Source organism: Perognathus longimembris, chromosome 28, assembly GCF_023159225.1.
Source record: "Perognathus longimembris pacificus isolate PPM17 chromosome 28, ASM2315922v1, whole genome shotgun sequence".
Taxonomy (NCBI): Eukaryota; Metazoa; Chordata; class Mammalia; order Rodentia; family Heteromyidae; genus Perognathus; species Perognathus longimembris.
In genome coordinates this window covers 82,913,118-82,933,411 of record NC_063188.1, presented here as the reverse complement: position 1 = coordinate 82,933,411, position 20,294 = coordinate 82,913,118, and the positions used below count along the sequence as shown (strand labels likewise).

Genomic DNA, 20,294 nt, shown 5'->3' with positions numbered 1-20,294 from the left:
TAAGGAATCGAACCCAGGGCTTCATGCATGCTAGGCATGCACTCTACCACTAAGCTACATTCCCGGCCCTGAAGTTGTTTTGTTGTTGCTTTGTTTTGTTTTTGGTGCCAGTGTGGGGGCTTGAACACAGGCCCTGGGAGCTATCTCTGAGCTCTTTTGCTCAAGGCTAGAGCTCTATCACTTTGAGCCACACTTCCACTTGCAGTTTTCTGGTGGTTAATTGGGGAAAAGAGTCTCATGAACTTTCCTGCCCAAGCTGGGTTTGAACCATGATCTTCAGATCTCAGTCTTATGAGTAGGTAAGATTACAGTTGTGAGCCACTGGAATCTAGCTTGAAGTTCTTCTTATAACTAAAATATCCATGAAACTGTCATATAAACATATTTTTCACATTTGACATTTCTATCTCTTGGGCTAAGAAAAGGAAAAGAAACATATATTGTGCTTCTCTTAGTTCTCTTGAAGTTGCCTACTGACTTCTTTATGTGACATCCTCAAGTACCACTGCATTTTTTTCACACCAGTTGTTGTTGTAGCAACAAGATGTGAAAATTGACACCAATACTTTCCTCAGTGGCCCTTCTCATATACCCACAAGCCTAGAAGTTCAAGGCATATTCCTGGGAGTACATTGACCAATGCAGGACCAATAGAGTCCTCTTTGCTCGTTCAGGAGATCTATTCTGAAGTGCATTTTGCCCAGCTCTTCACGCAGTCCCCAGGAGCCCACAGCAATGACACACCCTTGGAGCAACTCTCCCTTCTCTGATTCATTCTTTCCACTCTTGCTCCCCGGGATCACTCCCCAGTGCAAACAACCCACACAAAAGCTCTGGTTAGACACTCTGCTTTTGGGGAAGTACCTAATCCAAAGCAACGATACTTTTCAATTAAGATACTGTTTCTTCCAATTTTTGTGTTGGGATATCACAAGTCTTGGGACTTGAACTCAAGGCCTGTGCACTGTTCCTGAGCTCTTTTTGCTCCAGGCTAATGCTCTACCACTTTGAGCCACAGTGCCACTTCCAGTTTTCTGGTGGTTAATTGGAGATAAACTCTCACATACTTTTCTACCAAGGCTGGTTTTGAACTGAAATTTTCAGATCTCAGCTTCCAGAGTAGCTAGGATTATAGGCATGAGCCACCAGCAAGATATTTTTTTCTCTAGTCAAGTTATTTCTAAGATCAAAGAAATATGCCTCTCATTAACCCTTGAAATTTTAACCTCTGTTAAAGTTGAATTGATGCTTAACCTTCAGAGAGAAACTCAGTTTCTTTTTAGTTATTTTTATTTGTCAGTATTAAGGTAGGAACTCAGGACTTCACAGTGACTAGGCAGATGCCATTGCTGAGCCACATCTCCAGCCCAACAATGCTTCTTCTCATTCCACGTTATTTTCTTTTTTTTTTTTTTCAAATTTTTATTATCAAACTGATGTACAGAGAGGTTACAGTTTCATACGTTAGGCATTGGATACATTTCTTGTACTGTTTGTTACCTTGTTATTTTCTACTACACATCTTTCTACCCAAATACAACAGGACAGATGAAAGAGGATGTAAACTAAAGCTCAATGAAATATCCACAAACCTTTCTGTATATTCAAATAAGTGATTTTCAGCCCATTGTTAAGACCTTCACAGAGAAAAACTATGAAGATGTTTGCTCACTACCAAGGTGCTCTGCTGAACTGCCCAGGTATCTAGGCATGTGGGGTTTTTCCAAAGCCCTCAATCATCCTGATGCTCAACCAAAGTTGAGAGTCATAGCTTTAGACTCATCAGTCTACCCAAGATGCAAACTTTATCCCATCATTACTGCTACCCTCAACTACAATATATTGAAGAAAACAAGTGGTAATCTCAAAATGCAGTTGAGAGAAATTGATAATTGGCTTTCTGCACAAAAGAACACAGGAGCATTCTGTTGGCCGAATGGGTACAACAGGATTGTCAATCCATAATGAAAACAAATAGTATAAGAACCCATTATTATTGGTGTTGTTTCTGCCAGTAGTGAGGCTTGAACTCAGGGACTTGTGCTCTTGCTTGGCTTTTTCTATGAAGGTTGGTGCCCTACCACTGAAGTAATACTTCCACTTCTGATATTTTGCTGGTTAATTGGAGCAAGAGTCTCATATTTGTCTGCCTGGGCTGGCTTCAAACTGGATCCTCAGATCTCAGCCTTCTGAGTAGCTAGGATTACAAGCATGAACCATTAGTGCTTGGCTTCTTTTTCTTTTACTTTAGTTTTTGGAAAGGGTGTCACACTTTTGCCCAGGCTAGGCTTGTATTTCAATCCTTCTATTTCCACCTCTGGAGTAGGTGTGATTGCAGACATACACTGGCATACCAGGCCCACATTCTATGGTTTTAAGTCACAAATCAAGTCTCAATGCACTAATTTTAGATGCCAAATAGATACTGGAGAATAACAAAATCTCTGAACTTGACCAAGAGCCCAAGCTTCTCTTCTCTCACTAAGTTGTTTTGTTTTGTACTGAGGATGGAACCCAGAAATGTCATATTAGGTAAGTATTCTAGTACTAAACTACATCCCCAGCTCCAACATTACAATTTTAAACAAATAAGGCCAAAGTGGTTACAAAATATCATAGCAGATTCTTTAATTTCCTCATTTCACTTCTAAACTTCCTATAAAGTCATGCAAGTGAATGTCACTACAAAATAAAAAAAAAAAAACTCCATATCATTATTGATTAACCCTAGGGGATTTTTTTTTTTTGCCAGTCCTGGGCCTTGAACTCAGGGCCTGAGCACTGTCCCTGGCTTCTTTTTTTGCTCAAGGCTAGCACTCTGCCACTTGAGCCACAGCGCCACTTCTGGCCATTTTCTGTATATGTGGTGCTGGGGAATTGAACCCAGAGCTTCATGTATACGAGGCAAGCACTCTTGCCACTAGCCCATATCCCCAGCCCGTTTTTTGTTTTGTTTTGTTTTGTTTTGTTTTTTGGCCAGTCCTGGGGCTTGGACTCAGGGCTTGAGCACTGTCCCTGGCTTCTTTTTGCTCAAGGCTAGCACTCTGCCACTTGAGCCACAGCGCCACTTCTGGCCATTTTCTGTATATGTGGTGCTGGTGAATTGAACACAGGGCCTCATGTATACGAGGCAAGCACTCTTGCCACTAGGCCATATCCCCAGCCCCCTAGGGAATTTTTAAATTCCATTTATTCCATTTACTAAGGGAGAGCGTGAAATGGTCTTTTATGGCAATAAAATACATCCTGATAAAAACTGGCCTTGGGAGTTGAGAGGTATGAGTGCTTTAAAATAATGAATTAATTTAAAAAATAATTAAAATAGGATTTAATGGACTGTACAGCTGTAATTTTAAATTAATTTGTACCTAGTAAAAAAATCTTGCACTGATAAGGAATATGAAAGGTTAACTGAAATATAATTATCTTAATAGTTAAATCATTTTGCTTATTAACATGTCTGTTATTTAGACAGCTTTTGGGAGAGAGAAAAGCAAGGAGCTGTGTCTTTTACACATCATTATAAATCCTTAACCAAGTGCTCACACATGTGGCACCTATGATGGGGTCACACAATGAAAATGTGTACATCATTCAGACTTGGAGAAAATGTTGCCTAAATGCTTTCAAGTCACAATTATATGCCCACTACTGGATCTTGATTGGGTCTGTCAAAATCTTCAAAGTCATCAAAAAAGAAAGAAAGAAAAGAAAAGAAAAAAGACAGCAGACATCTGGTCAATCAGCTTTATTTTTAATTACCCAAGTGTGTATTGACCTTTGTATTGAGACATCATGGAGGATGCAGAAGAAAAACAAGAGACCAGTTTCCCACTCGCAGAACAACTGAAATCAGATAGAGACACTACACAAACTGCAAGAGTTAAGGATGTATACTGAATAGCATTTGAGTGCAGGAAAGCCTTAGTATGCTGTGAAGCCACACAGGGACATATCAGTGACTGGTAGGGGTAGAGAAAACAGTTGAGGACTGCATCCAGGAGAGAAAAAGCGCTGAACTTGTGTCCTACCCGCCCAGATGCCAGTGGTTTATTGTGTACCTTGGGTGTTGAATTTCTTCCCCCATTGGTTTGTTTACTCAACTGTACAATAAAGGGTAATTGTGGACTCTAGTGGCTCACACCTGTAATCCTAGCTACTCAAAGGCTGAGATCTGAGGATCACCATTCGTAGCTGTACTTCAAAGTGGTAGAGCACTAGCATTGAGTGGAAATGCTCAGAGAAAGCACCTAGGCCCTGAGAGTCAAGCCTCATAACCAACAAAAAATAAAATAAAATAAAAATAAAGGGTGAGAACCAGATGATGTCTAAGGTCTCCTGGCGATAACAATACTAAGGCTCTACAGTCAAGTGCAGAGAAGTCATGCAGGTGAGGATATTGTAGGTAGGAGGAAAGGACCAGCACAGAGATGTGATAAAAAGCCATGTATACAACAATAAGGGAGGGCCTTACACAAGCCTATTTAACTGTTGGCAAGATTCTGAGGGCAGTGAACTTGGAAATGGGTGGGCCACAGTGGCAAGGCAGGTAGGGGATGCTAACCTGATACCAACATGAAGAAGAAGATACTGTATTTCCTGTGTTCTGACCTATCCCCATGGTCTCCCTCTTCAGTCTACATTCTTTATGACTTCAAGGAATTTTATTGTAACCATTTCCCCAGGCCCATATCACAAGTAGAGTCAAAGAAGGGTGTATTTCACATAGGTCTCTTTAGATGCGCAGAAGCAGCCCCTTTTTGTGGATAAGGAAACCCAGAGCTGCTGCTGAAAAGATGGTGGTGAATCCGATCAGCCTCAGTAGGCCTGGCACCGAGGGCAGGTTTCTCTCCAGGAAGGTGGTGGTGATGGGCAGTGCAGGGACATCCTGGAGTCAGAGAACATTTATGTTAACAAGGGGCTTATGAAGATTATTCCAGAAAGTCTATTTCCTCTGCTTCCCTGACAGTGCCCCACTCTTCCCAACCTCTAGGCCATTAAACATGGCATTCCATCAGTGAAATCACTCTTCTCTCTTTGCCATTGGGTCCTTTACTTCATCTCAGCCTTTTTGCAACTCCCCTCCCTGCCTGAGATAGATCCTTCTTTTTACATTCTCTTCTAGCATGTTGTCTCTATTACACTTGAACATTTAGGGGGCTAATGATGTATCTTCTCCACCTGACCTGGAGCCCCATGAAAGTGCTTCTGACCACAAAGCCAATTATGGACAAATATGTGTCACAAATATTGTTGAAAGAATAAATGAATGGCTTTCCCCAACCCATACTTCCATCTCTATCAGAAGTCAGAGAGGGATGAGTTTAGTGTCAGGGCCATTCTATATGGTTGGTGCTCTACCAACCAGCAGTCTCACTTCTGCCTTTTTTCTGGTTAATTAAAGATATGTATCTCACAGATTTAAGCTGGCCTTGAACAGTGATCCTCAGATCTCAACCTTATGAGTAGCTAGGATTATAGACATGAGCCGATATTGGGGTCCATCTTCCCCCCTGGATGGAAGGGGCTTGATGCACCTCCCCCAGCTGGGGAATGCGGCCCTTCCACCCTCTCTACATTGGAATCCGGAGAAACCGGTTGGGCAAATAGACCCCGACTTAGCCGGCAGCCAGCCCGGCGCCTACCAGCCCCGCCCTGGTTAGGCGCGCTCAGAGTGACGCAGCCCCTTGGAGGTCAAGTGACAGCTCTTGGCCTATCGGAATCCTGGCCAACCCCCTTCCTTCGGAATCATCTCCCCTTGACCTTCTCTCAATAAAGTTAGTTCGCTCTCAGAAGCCTACTCCGTGGTCTATGTACGCTAGCTCCCAGGGAAGGATAGTGGTCACATTACCACGTAGGTTGCGCGCACGCCTGGCCGGAGTGACCCCTACGTCTCACTCTAACTTACCTGCAGATCGAGGGTTAGGGGAGAGGACGATACGGAGGGTAATAAGAGAGAAAGAAATAAGCATCTGAGCCCGGTCAGAGAAAGAACCCCAACAAGCCACCAGCACCTCTGTCTCTTTGATGTTTTAAACTCTCGTCCGCTATAGCAGCTTTTCACTCTATCTATCCCCTATGCATCTTTCCTCCTAGCCAGGGGGAGTTTCCTGGGCTTTTATTGCAAACATGGTAAACATATTGAGAATGGATTTAGAATCTAAATAAGTTCCAAAATTTATTCCATCTCTTTGCCTCACACAAGAGATAACATACTACCTCCTACTGAGATTCATCAAGTCAGATATTTACTCAACAGATATTCATTGAGTAGGGTGTGTGTGTGTGTGTGTGTGTGTGTGTGTGTGTGTGTTGCTGAGGATGGGACCCAGGACCTCAGACAGATTAAGACTCAACATGTTAATAAAACATTCTACCACTGAGCAACACCCCTAGACTCTACTGAGTTCAACCAAATAAATCTCTCACCCCTGCCTTCACTCACACCCCTATTTAAATAGTCGTAGGTGGAATCACTTAAGGAAAGGGATGTGGAATTGATACAAGTGTATCCTTGTGGAACATTGATTTTTGAGGAAAGATGTCTACATTTAGGAAATGGAACGTACCACAGACTCTGGTTCTGGCTGCCAGATTTCATCTTCTGGAATCTTGCCCATGGCATGCAAGATCTGAAATGAAAGAGTATAACCTCAATGAATAGCAACACAGGTCCTATCTTCTAATTTACTCTTTAAACAAAGGAATAAGTCATTGTCCTTTTTGGATAAATACCAAGGTAAAGGCCAGAAGAGTCTACTTGACCTTTAAAAGGTTCTAAAAGGTCTTCTAGTTGTGGTATAAGAGGTTCTGACCATTGGTTTCACTGTAAATTTTGGGCAATGTGAACATGACTTAATACCACAGGAGATCAGAGGGACTGACAAGAAACATAATACATTTTGAGTCCTAGTATAAATATGTTTGATCCTGCAATAGAGACCTAGATTATCTCTCAGGTATAATTTCATGAACTCTTTTTACCTTAGGTGATGATATGTTAAATCTTTCTCATTATTGCTTTTAGATTAAGATGCCTACACCTACAAATGCCATTATAATAGTGTTTCCTGGGTCTTTAGATGAGGTTCCTGGGGAACTGTCACCCAGGATCTCAGATATTGTTAATCTGTTCAGGACCATGAATGGTGTCTTTCCTCACAGCCCTTAACTTTGGGCCCTACCTCTCGAGCCGACCTTTCTCCAGCCTCCACAGCCCCCTCCATGTAGCCACTCCAGTGTGCGGCAGTCTCAGTGCCTGCGAAGAAAATCTTGCCCACTGGCTGGCGTAGAACCCTAGAGACCAAAAACAAGAAGTATGAGTGTTGTCACGCAGCAAGTGACCTTTCCCATAAGGACCAAGGCTAGTCACTTTCGTCAGGTCCAAAACTTAAAGGAGAACTCTTGTCAGCTCTGGAATAATGGTCTACAAGCTGGCTTTTCCAGCTCATGTGCGATTTTTGTTTTTCCATTCCGTTTACTTACAAAAGCAAGTGGTGATGTGAATTTATCCAAAGGCCATTTATTGCTATTTTGTGCTTTATATTATTATCTGATCGAATATACATTCACATTAAAACATACATTCATGTCTCATACTTTATAAATGGAAGTGAACCATTACCAAGTGGCCTTTTAAATAGCTGTTATAACCCAAATCTTATATGAAATCGTGGATAACATTATTTAATTCTACTCTAATATTTAACCCTGTTCTGTATAAACTACAAGATAATTAAAATAACAATTAGTTGCATTGTATTTGAAAAAGGACTGTCCAGCAATAGGTTAGAGTTCTTTTCAGTTCTAATGGAAAACAATGTCTTGGGGCTGTAATGAAGTCCATTATAAGCTAGGCTTGAACTTGACATCCTCCTGCCTCTGCTTCCCAAGTGCTGAGATTACAGACTTGCACCACTGGCTCTTGCATTGTGCATGGCACTGACAAAATGGAATAAAAGCTACAGTCCATTCCTACCCCAATACTTCATAGGTAAAGGAACTGACATGGATGGATTCCAGTTATATATTTGCTTCATCTGGATGAAGTAAGAGGCTGTAGGAGGTCAGTCAAGATGAGTCCCTTTATGGCAAACCATTTTTCATTGAACTCTGTTTTCCCCATCTCTTAAAGAGATGGGCTAATGATTTCTAAGGTTATTTCCATCTATAACATTTTAACTTATATTTTTATTATCTTTAAGTAGTTGTACAAAAAAGCTGCCATTCAACAAAGCAGTTTGTAAATACAATGCATCTTGATCAATGGCATCCCTTTTTATTGTTCTCCCCCATCTTTCTCAACCCTACTCCTCCTCTCAATTTTCCTAATTTTGTAGGTTGTGCATTGAGTTTTATAACTACATTCTTCCCCATTCTGCTACTCCTCACCCCTAGGCCCCACCCCCATGCCCCATCTTTTGAACTCATTTTGAGCATTCATTTTGTTGGATTGTGAGTTAGCCTAAAGATTTATACAGCTTAAATTTGCCACTGAATCAACCATAACAACATTTTTTAAGCAGTCTCATTATATAGCCTGGGCTGGCCTCAAACTCATGATCTTCATGTCCCAGCCTTCTAAGTGCTAGGATTATAGACATGCAACACTATACTTGGCTCTTTATCAGTAATATTGAACAAATTCATGAGTCTTAGGGTTTCTTGCCTTAACAACCCTAAGATTGAGCTTCACTGTATCAAATTTTAACAGTGTCCATTTGTTGGATGCCAATTACTCATCAAGGTACCTGCATCCTCACCACATCAATTGTGCAGATGAGACTGTGGTAGGCCCCTTTAATAACAGAAGCCTTCTAGGTGCTAGGAAGGCCACTAGAAGATGGCCTTTTGATGTTGGCCTTCTTTGAAGACTTCCCCCTCTGCAGCAAATGACCTCACCAAGGTTTGCTAGGAGCAGGTGCCCTCAGTGATGGATCATCATGGATCTATAAAGACTTGAGCCCTAAGTCCTATCTTGAGACCATCTAGTTCCAGAGCACTCCAGGGAGTGAGTTTCAGCCATCACTGAAACTGTGTTACCCTCTAAAATTTCCCTCTGAGCAGTCTTGCTTCCTTTCCTTCCCTTTCCAAGCTCTTCAACCCCATATATCATTTTGGATTCTGCTTCCTGGAGCCAAATCAGCACCAAAGACAATTTCATGTCTTCTCAGCCTGGAGTGCTGGACTTGACATTGAAGCCTCCCACATAGTGCACTGAGCTAATACATGCTGGGTGAAACAATGATTGACATACTCCGCATTCAGCATATCTAACACTTGGCAATAACCCAGTAGCTTATCAGGTAGTACCCTTTGCCCCCAGAATGTTCTCTTGGGTGGTATTTTGCCATCTGCAGGAAGATAAGGAACGTGTTGATTAAGTTCATTATGCTTCTTCTGACAAGCACGTTTTTATCTGCTTCATCTGGTTGTGATAGAGAGATGGCTGAGCACAGCCATTTACACACACCCCATTTTCAGCGTGTACCCAAGCTCCTCTCACTCATTCCATATCTCTTGTTTTGTTGATATGGAGTGCTTGGCATCAAATTATTGCTTTGCTTAGTAGTATTATGCTGGTCATTATGAATACCTCTAGGTCATTACTCACCTTGTTATTGTCATGGAATACAATGATCTTGACATCAGTAACTTGCCCTTGCACTTTGAATGGGCCAATTGCATAGTATGTAATTAGACCTCAATTAATTAAGCTGTTAAAAAGTAACTCCAGTTCTGACCCAACATATTATTGCCCACTGCATATAAAGAGTGTAGAGAATAAAATAGTGACCATTATGCCCCTAACAGCTATTTTGCTTCTGTACCTTTGCTTGCTAACCCATGAGGAAGTGGAAAAATACCAGCAGTCTTCCTATAGCTACTCTGTAACTACACGCCCCCCCCCACCCCTCTGTGAACTCTGAACATACCCGAATCTGAGCACTGGAGATAACGGCCATCTGGCGCCGGGACGTGATTAATTGTCCGCGCCCAGAGCCCACTCAAGGCTGGACATGACTAAGTGCCCAGTCTCAGACCCCGGCCCGGATCTGGGCACAAGAGATAGGAACCATCTGGCTCCAGGAATGTGGCTACAACACTCCTGGAGGCCCACCCGGATCTGTACCCCAAGGTTAAGGCCGTCTGGTGCCGTAAGTTCGGCGGGAAAACCCAGGCCAATCCTGAAGCGACCAGTAAACTAGGGCAAATGTCAACCAATCATGTACTTGTAACCAGGGGTCTTCCCCAACTTCCCTGTACTTGTCTATAAAAGCTGTGCTGGAATTGTGCTCGGGGCTCTCAGCGTCACTGGCAACGAGTGGGCGGAGGTCTGAGTTCGAACTTGCAATAAATGACCCTTGCGGTTTGGCTTTGACTCTGGACTCTGATGGTTGTCTTTGGGGGCCTTGAAATCTGGGCATTACACATAGAGCTTGTGCTTTGTCATCAGTATGTCAAAGAAAATGAGTTTGTCTACCATGGCAAAGTTGGTTATGGCAGCTAGAACAGAATTTAAGTTTTTTTGCAGTCTGGCTAGAATTTCTTTTGCTTTCATAACACTATGTTCATACTTGTATGCCCAGGGCACCAATGGCTTAGGACATTCTAACAACATAAGTGAGCCCTCTGTTGTCTAAATTGCTTTTCTTGAACAGCAACCGTTATTGGTTGTAAGGATTGGGGTTCCTTTCTGCAGTGGGATGATGAATGAGAAGCAGCATCAGGGGACTGATTTAAAATAACTTCATTCTCCCTTCATTTACTCCCTCTCCCTCTCCCTCTCCCTCTCCCTCTCCCTCTCCCTCTCCTCCTTTGCTTCTTCTGCTGCTTCTTCTGCTTCTGCTTCTTCTTTTCTTCTTCTGTCTTCTTTATCTTCTGCTTCTTGTCTCCCCGCCCCCGTCCTCCCCACTCCTCCTCTTCCCTCCCCTCTCCTTTCTCCTTCTTCTCCTCCTTCTTTTCTTTTCTTTGACCAGAAATCAGGAAGAAAAGCCACATCACAGGAACCTATTGAGGTTTGGATTCTGGATCAAAGTACACATTTACTCTACCTTCCATACTGCGTCATGATTCCAGGCGGGAAGTAGGTGGTGTAACAGCCCCCAGAATACTGTTCTTCACACCAGTTCTTCTCCTCATAATGCACCGGCTGCAAGACAAAGGAACAAATGTCTAAAGGAGAGGCAAAGGAAAATTCCTTGTGAAGTGTCAATCATACTCAGTACATTTTGCAGCTGGAGTAGGAAAGTCAGAAAGAGTTCATCCAAAATAACCAGGAAAAAATAGGGCTAGAGGCATGGTTCAAGTGGAAGAACACCAGCTGTGAGCCCCAAACCTCAGTACTTCCCCATTGGCTTTAGTATGTGTTTCACATAGAGTCTTGTACTTTTGCCTAGGCAAGTCTCAGATCATGATCCTCCTACCTCCACCTTCCAAGTGGCTGGGATTATAGGTATGACCCACCACATTCAGCTTGTTTTTTGAGTAAGGGTCTCACAAAATTTTTGCTCAGGCTGGCCTTGAACTGTGATCTTCCTATTGCTGCCTCCCAAGTAGCTGAGATGACAGGAATAAGGTATCATACCTACCCCAAACAGAACATTTTAGAAAGGAAAGTAATGATTTTAACATATATATATGTGTATGTTTTTATTTATATACCTATATATGTGTTATCCATCTATTTATCTATCTACATCTGTAAGTATACACAAATATACATATTATGTGTGTATTATGTATGCACATACATATATACATATAATATGTATATGTTATGTGTATATATTATATGTGTATACATGTATTATATGTGTTCATATATCATATATATAATATAATGTATGCTTATATATGTTTGGTTGTGTTGCTTTTGTTGGAGGTCCAGGATTTAGTATCTATTTCCCAAAAGTGACATGATCCATTCATACTCCAGCACTCTGCTGACTGTTAGAAGAGCAACAATTATCATTTTAAATACTGATGAAGGAGATGGTTATGACTTCTGACTATGTGTCTCTCAGACCCTCTGATTGTCATCAAATGTGCCAAAAAAGAAGTACTAGTTTGCTGCCTCCTTGTTGGACCTTTTAACCACCTCTGAGGTAGACATCATTTGGAGAGCACCTTTTCCCCAGGCTACTGCCAAAGTTCTAAGAATCGCAGCTGATGGCTGGGCCAATCAACCAGTCTTCCTTTGATCCATACATTTCAAGAAAAGACAAAGCAGGGAAGGGGACATCCAGGAGGGGAAGGTCGAGTCATTCCTGTCTTTACCTACAGTGGGGTAGATTAGCAGTTTATGTACAGAAATGAGACTCATATTTAGTGTGTGTGTGTGTGTGTGTGTGTGTGTGTGTGTGTGTGTGTGTGCGCAAGCCAGTTCTGGGGCTTGAACTCAGGGCCTGAGTGCTCTCTGAGCTTCTTTTGCTCAAGGCTACCACTCTATCACTAGACCTACAAATTTACTTCCAGCTTTTGGGGAGGGGGTAGTTTATTGGAGATAAGAGTCTCACAGATTTTCCTACCCAGGTTGGCTTCAAACCGTGATCCTCAGATCTCAGCTTCCTTTTGAGTAGCTCGCATTACAGGCATGAGCCACCAGTGCCCACCTGAAACTGTTATCTTGGATGCCAGGACCTAGGAGTTCCCCATACATAGCAGAAGCACCCTCTTTTTCACTCTTTGACTGAGCTGGGGGCAAAGTGGCTCCAGACATAGCTCAGAAATCAAGGACTAGAGTAGGACCATGTAAACTACAGCATGGCACAGTGTGGTTAACCTGCCCTGCCTCCAGCACAGCCAGTTGCCTACCCTGTGCGGACACTAGGTGTCTAGCAGAGAAAACCATAGCGTAAGGTCCTGTGTGCACAAACATACCTGACCCCATCACACCTTCAGGCAAAGCAAGATCTATCTTCTTGCCCGGTAAAATGCCAAGTAAGCACCTTACCTGCAGAGCTTCTTCTGAGCCTAGAACTTTGGCATAGAGCTCACAAAGCTTCTTCAACCTAGGGAACAGAAAACAAATGAGAAGAGTGGAAGTGAAGGAAAGGAAAAAAAGAAAAAGTGGAACATGACGGATACCCACTCCCTTGTTGAAAAAAGCTTCTGTGAGTTATTGCTTCAGCTTTGACATTCCATTTCTTTTCTTTTTATGAGAAGCTGGGAATGGAGTCCAGGTAGGACCTCAGTCATGCTAAGCAGTCATCCTACTACTAAGTGATATCCTCAAGCCCCATTTTTGTTACTTTAAAATAAGCAAAATGCTTTAAATTCTATGAGATCACAAATATGATCATATTGTTGACTCTTTTATTTTGGCAGTACTCACAAGCTTGGCTTCACACTTACTAGTAAGGCACTGTGCCATTTGAGCCAGTCCCCTAATCCTTTTGCATTTAATTTATGTTTGGATAAGGTCTCATACTTTTGCCTGAGCTGGCTCATGACTCAGAAAGGAGAATGGGGTCATCTGTGTTGATACAAACCTTCTGGATGATTCTCAAATTTGAGAAATCATGATATAAAGTCCCAAACCCAATTGTTGGTATATAACAAAAAAATGAGCAATAAAGTGTAGCTCTTAAATCTAATTGGAGTATTGAAAGACAACAATTGTAGTCAAATAAGATGTATCAATTACCCAATTAAGGTAAGATTAGACAACTCTATTTCTATAAATATACATAGTAATTCCAAGACTCTTTTCATAGAATAGTAATACTAAAGTGGATAATTTTATCGTTATTATTAAAGAGTTGTACATATGGGTTACTATTTAAAAATTCAGGTAATGTGTTTCATTCTTTCCTTTGCTTTCCCCCAGTTTCCTCCTCCAGTTCTTACCCACAAGTTTGAAATATATATCCAGAGAGAGAGAGAGAGAGAGAGAGAGAGAGAGAGAGAGAGAGAGAGAGAGAGAGAGAGATCTGAGAGATCTGGAGACAGCTAGAAACTCAGATGTGTGTGTGTGTGTGTGTGTGTGTGTGTGTGTGTGTGTGTGTGTGTGTGATGGAAGACCAGGGATTCACCTCAGAGTCTTGGACTCTTTTCCAGTTTTGCTGCTTAGCTGGCATTCTACTATTTGGGTCGTGTCTCCAGTCCAGCATTTTACTGATTAATTACAGATAGAGTCTTATAAACTTTCTGCCTGGGCTTGCTTTGAACTGAGACCCTTCACTTGTGAATAGCTAGGAGTACAGGCATGAGCTACCACCTCCCAGCTGTAGAAACTCTTTACAAAAAAAATCTGAAACAACTACTAACAGGCACAAGGCCCTAAGTTCAAACCTCAATACCATCAAAATGTCCCTCCTTTCTTCTTCCCTTCTCTATAACACCCTCTTTACAGAATGGCTAAGCAGAGTTATAAAATAAAATGAAATTTAGATATAGAAGCAAACAGAGATGGAGATTTTGAATTCTCCAAGTGGAGCACTTCAAATTACAGGGGGAAAGACAGATTCAACAAAAAGGTACTTGAAAAAAGAACATATGATTTTCTTATAGTATAAAACAACCTATTTTCTCTAGGCACTGGAGATCTAGCAGTGGACCAAGCAGACAGCATTCCTAGCCTTTGTGATCTTATAGCTTAGCTGAAATATCTTTAGCTATGCGTCCTGAGCAGATGTTCATAGTCCAGGCCCCATGTGGTGTTGACATTGGTCAAGGAGGAACATACCTGATAGAATGGAGAATATATACCATAACACCCCTCAGGGTTCTTAGTTGGTAAATATGTTACCAATAGTGATGTGGGAATATAGAACTGGCCGTGATAAATACTAATTGCCACTTCTATAGAAATTAGTGCCTCCATAACTATAATCTCTAATTGCTATGCCTCACTGGTGGTTCTGCTCACTGACTCGGAAATTTGTCTACCTGCTTATTTCCTGCACAAGCCAGTTTTTAGCACCTGGGGTATGTCCATTCCCATAGTCTCTGACTTCTCAACATGGCATTATTTGTACAATAAACTCAATAGATACTAACTTGAGTACTTGGCTGCTAAGTTATCAGCACTGCACCTTTATATGAGACTTATAATGTAACAGACATAGTATGAGCAGTGCATGCGTTTGTAGACATTTGGCAAACTCTGAGCTAAACACAACTGTAAGACAAACAAGAAGGCAAAGAAGAAAGGAAGAAAGCAAGAAAGGAAGAAAAATGGAAGGAAGACAGGAGGGAAGGAAGGAAGGAAGGAAGGGAGGGAGGGAGGGAGGGAGGGAGGAAGGAAGGAAGGAAGGAAGGAAGGAAGGAAGGAAGGAAGGAAGGAAGGAAGGAAGGAAGGAAGGAAGGATATGAGGGAGGGAAGAGGAGAGGGAAGGGAAAGGAAGTACTTATGGTTACCTTTCTTCCTTGGTAAGGCGGGCCAGCTTTCTGGCTTTGTGAGCAAGAATAAATCTAAAATACACAAAGGAGAAAAGGGGGAGAAATTAATATTTTCTTTTCATCCTGCTTTCATTTCTACAGCTACTCAGCTGCTCAGTATACAATGTTAAAAGCTAGCCAGAAGTAATTTGTACACTAGCTTATTTTATGTTCACTTTTTACCATTTCCATGTTGCCCTCCTGACACTGAAGAGCACCTTTTGGCTTTGGGGACTCAAGGGAATACATGCCTGGCTATGATTTCTGTTGTGGTAACACCATTACTTATTCTCTTCCCCCCATAAGCCCTGGGTCTCAATGCCAAGGAAGGCTGCATCTAAGCTCCCATTCCATTTGGCCCTTTCTCTTTGGATGTGTCTCCTCCAGGTGTCTCTTGTGCTCCCAACCTTTACATTTCTGACTAATTTCTAGCCCTACGATGTTTTTCAACTTCTTGTTGTATTCTTGGCTTATGTTTTAATTGAAACCTTTTTCCAGTAATGGGTGGGACTTGAAGTCAGGGCCTAGACACTGTCCTTGAGCTTTGGTCACTCAAGGATGGCACTCTACCACTTGAGCCACACCTCTACTTGCAGCTTTTTTCTGGTTAATTGGAGATAAGTCTGACAGAATTTCCAGCCCGGGCTGGCTTTGAACCATGATCTTCAGATCTCAGTCTCTTGAGTAGGTAGGATTACAGATAGAAACCACTGGTGCCTAGCCCCTTGGTTTATTATGATATAAACACACACACACACACACACACACACACACACACACACACACACACACATGTCCTAGTGGACATTGTAGTTTTAGCTGCTCCAGGTAAACATCTTTTGGGGTCAATACTGGCCCTCAAAACCTCATGCATCTGTTCTGGTCTTTTCTGGCAAGGCGTGGGTTGGACTTGGTTTCTCCCTGTGGATCTCGGAAAATATCAGTATTGCACATAAATCATACTTTCTATATTTGGATGACTTATCCCCACTAAAACTCGTGATGGAATTCAATTCCCAATGTGGTGGCATTGAGAGGTGGTGGGACCTTTAAAAGGCATTTACGGGTTTGGAGGGATCTGTCCATTTGGGAGGTTTAATATACTTGCAGCGACTGTGGATTGGCTCTTGCTAGTATGGGTTGTTACAGAGCTGGTTTGGCTTCCTCTATTTGCTCTCCTTTGTCCTCTCTTGCCATGGAAACTGTTTGCACATGACCATTTCTTTTTATTTTACCACTATGGAAAATGAGTCCCTGACCAGAAGCCAAGAAGATACTGTCATCATGGACTTGGACTTCCAAAACTGTGAGCTACAATAAACTTCTTTTCTTTATAAATTAGTCTTGGGTACTGTGTTACAGCAACGTGAAAAGACTAAGCCAACACTGGTAACTACTTAGTCTCTTACAAAAAGCCATCTTAGTAAAACAACCTAAGTAAGGTCTTAGTGTTATGTTTCAGCAAAGGAGAGTTCATCAGAATATATCTTCCCCAGAACTAAATATCAACAAAAAAATCGAAACAACACATTTTAAAATGTTCAGGAACTCTACTTGTTCTCTAGATATTTGTTTTTCGAAGACCTTGAGAAAAAGAAGCTATAAGAATGTTTCTTTTGATGGATTTGGAGAGTGGTATCATTGAATAAAAGTTATTTCACAAATTCTAGGATAAACATATCCACAATGTTTCAGTATGCTGTCAACCATGAATACAGTCACCATACCACCATTTTGCCTTACCCCATTATAGCGGCACAGCTGCCATCAGGTTTGGTATCATCCAATGTGTAGGCAATTGGTGCATCCTCTCCTTCGATGACCATGGTTCCACAGAAATCTTGGAGAACATGAAAAGAGAAAAGCTTGTTTATCATCCTATCCTACTAGCAAGGAAACACAGTTTTCAATTGAGAATCCTAAACATTTCAATTATTATAGAATGCCATGACAAACCAAGGTGATGTCAAGAAGTTTAAGTAGCCAATGTTTGCCCCCCCCCCCCATCAAACCATTTAAGCCCTTAATTTCAAACTATAGGGCCCGGTGATATTCTCAATGTCATTTAATGAAGTCTAGTTTTCCTTGCTATGAATACTTGTATCCCATATTTCTTTATTCATAAGGATTCAGAATAAAAAGCATGATGTGAGCTGGGCTTTTGTGGCTCATACTTGTAATTCTGGCTACTCAGGAGCCTGAAATCCAGATGATAGGGGTTCAAAGACAGCCTAGGCAGGAAAGTCTGAGACTCCATTTCTAACTAGAGAGCAAAAACGCAAGCTGGAAGCTTGGCTCAAGTGGTAGAGTACCAGCTGTGAGTGAAAAAGCCAAAGGTCCTGAATTTAAGCCCTGGTAAGAGCATGATAAGTAAGTAAATAAGTAAGTAAATAAATAATGTTCAATGGAACTACTCATCCACTGTGTAAAATACAAGGCATTAGATGTTTTTGTTTTTATGAAGTTCCAGTTGTTCTTTATTTTTATTTTTTTAATTTTACAGACAGAATCTCAATATGTTGCCCCTAAACTCCTGGCTGAAATGACCTTCTTGCTTCAACTTCCCTATAGCAGAGATTACAAATATGCACTAATTGCACCTGACACTTTTTTATTTAAAAATATTTTTGATTGTCTGAACACAGGGCAGAAAGAACATGGATAGCTTAAATCCATAGCGTCTGAAACCCCTCAATTCAAACATGACCTCTTAAGGACCTATTTTCCTCTCAAGAATAATTAGGGATGCAGACAAAAGGAGAGAAGAAAGGTGAGCACAAGCAATCTTAATATCCAGTGTACATATGTGAAAGTGGAAGCAAATAACTAGAGGGGATTAGTAGGCTTGGGAAAGATGGAGGAGAATGATGGGAGGGTTGACATTGACTGGGATGCATTGTACTCACACACTGACAGGCTGAATTGAAACCTTTGTGTCTAACTACTCAAAGATAAGAATTTCTTTTTGCAGGTCACGGGGGGCTTGAACTCAGGGCCTGGGTGCTGTCCCTGAACTCTTCAGCTCAAGGCTAGTGCTCTACCAGTTGAGCCACAGAGCCGCTTCTGGTTTTCTGGTAGTTAATTAATGATAAGAGTCTCACAGACTTTCCTGCCTGGGCTGGCTTTGAACTGTGATTCTCAGATCTCAGCCTTCTGAGTAGCTAGGATTACAGGTGTGAGCCACTGGCACCTGACCAAGAAAAAAAATTAAAAGAACAATTAGGAAAACAATTTCAGCTAATTTTGGATATAATGAGCTGAAGAAAATGCAGTTGACCTCCTGGCATCTGCGGAATCCCCTGGTTCTACATGTGTGGATTCAAACTGTGAGTTTGAAAATACTTTCCAAGAGAAAGCCTGAGATTAAAGCACAGAAATGGTAGAACAAAGGGTGAGCAAATGTAGCAGTGATACTCACTAGACACTATGCTGAAAATGAACTATACAACTTGTTGGGGAGGGGAGGTCAGGAGGAAACAGTGGGAGAGAATGAGGGAAGAAATGACACTGTTCATAAAGAAATGTACTCATTACCCAACTTGTGTAACTGTAACCCCTCTGTATATCACCTTTACAATAAATTTGTTTTTAGAAAAGAGGAAGACTGAGTAGCCAATGTTTGTGAAGGATGTGTGTTCCAAATATGTCCATCCCATTTGCTAGTTGTGGTTCCTTAAAGAGCACATGAACTGTTATTGCCAAAGCACTGACATTGCATTAGCAGGTATTCTAAGCCATCTAGACATGATCTAAAGTATATGAGGTGATGTAGGTAGGTATTATGCAAACGTTATACCCTTTTATTTAAGAGACTTGAGCATCAGGTGTTTGGTTTCCATGGGGGCCCTGGAACCAATGCACCCACCCATGGCTATGAGGGGATGCTTCTATCTGTGATTTCACCGAGACTCTATCAGAGAAAGGGGTGAAAATGTCAAGTCAGAATGTAAAAGGCTCTAATAATATCCTGCTGCAGTACACGCCTCCTCTTCTTCTACTTTCACTTGCAAATGTGAGGTTGTTTAAACAAAATTGTGGTGGAAGTCTCTGGAACAAATGTTATAGAGAAAAGCTAATAAGATGATCTCAAAATGGGAAAGAACAACAAAGAAAGAACTTTGGGAGCACACAGCTCCCCTTCCTATGTGCGTGCACCTGTGTATGAGCAGACACACCAGAGGCTTAAACCACCCATATTGCTTCTCCGACATCCTTCCTCACCATGCATCTGAGAGAATCAATGCCCCAGCCAGCTACTTGCCATAGAGATACTTGCATGCCTCTCAGGTGAGAAGGGACTAAAGAAGGGATGTGTCAAGTCTGTTAAACAAACAAACAAACAAACAAACAATATATAGAACCTATGCCGGGTATTGGTGGCTTAGTCCTGTAATTCTGGCTACTCAAGAGGCTGTGATTTGAGGACTGCAGTTCAAAGCTAGCCAGGACAAGAAAGTCCATGAGACTCTTATCTCCAATTAACCACCAAAAAGCTAAAAGTGAAGCTGTGGCTCAAATGGTAGAGCCACTAGTCTTGAGCAAAAAAAGCTTAGGGATAATGCCCAGGCCCTAAGTCCAAGTTCTAGGTTAGCACTAGCAAAAAAAAAAAGGACAGGTGGGGTGGGCTCATGCTGACCATGGAAGCTTACATTGGCAGGAGGAGGAATTATCCTTGTGTGCCAGATGGGAAGGGAAGAGGTACCGCTTTCCAGATAGAGGCTCATGAAAGACACTTCTTTCTCAGAGCAAAATGGTCTCAGCCCTGCAGATGCACTTGGAGAAAATGAAAGGAGCAGAAACAGACCAAAAAAATGCCACAGCCGGGTCAGATGAGACCTTGCATTATTCTTGAAATTTCTATCATGTCATTTAAGAGGGAAAGGCAAAGATAAAAGCAGAAACAACCAGCC

General features: G+C 41.8%; 1 protein-coding gene across 1 annotated transcript in view; it reads right to left on the bottom strand.

The window, feature by feature from the left end:
- Nucleotides 1-4,259: 4,259 nt before the first annotated feature.
- The window catches only part of Maob (monoamine oxidase B), an 86,015-nt gene continuing 69,980 nt past the window's right edge, over nt 4,260-20,294 (bottom strand). Inside the window, exons 9-15 of the mRNA XM_048336515.1 lie at nt 17,128-17,224; nt 15,364-15,417; nt 12,956-13,013; nt 11,055-11,152; nt 7,185-7,296; nt 6,570-6,632; nt 4,260-4,888 (exon numbers count right to left, since the gene is read on the bottom strand). Coding sequence (XP_048192472.1) covers nt 4,736-4,888; nt 6,570-6,632; nt 7,185-7,296; nt 11,055-11,152; nt 12,956-13,013; nt 15,364-15,417; nt 17,128-17,224 — 635 coding nt within the window. The 3' untranslated portion in view covers nt 4,260-4,735. The remainder of the gene's footprint in view (nt 4,889-6,569; nt 6,633-7,184; nt 7,297-11,054; nt 11,153-12,955; nt 13,014-15,363; nt 15,418-17,127; nt 17,225-20,294) is intronic.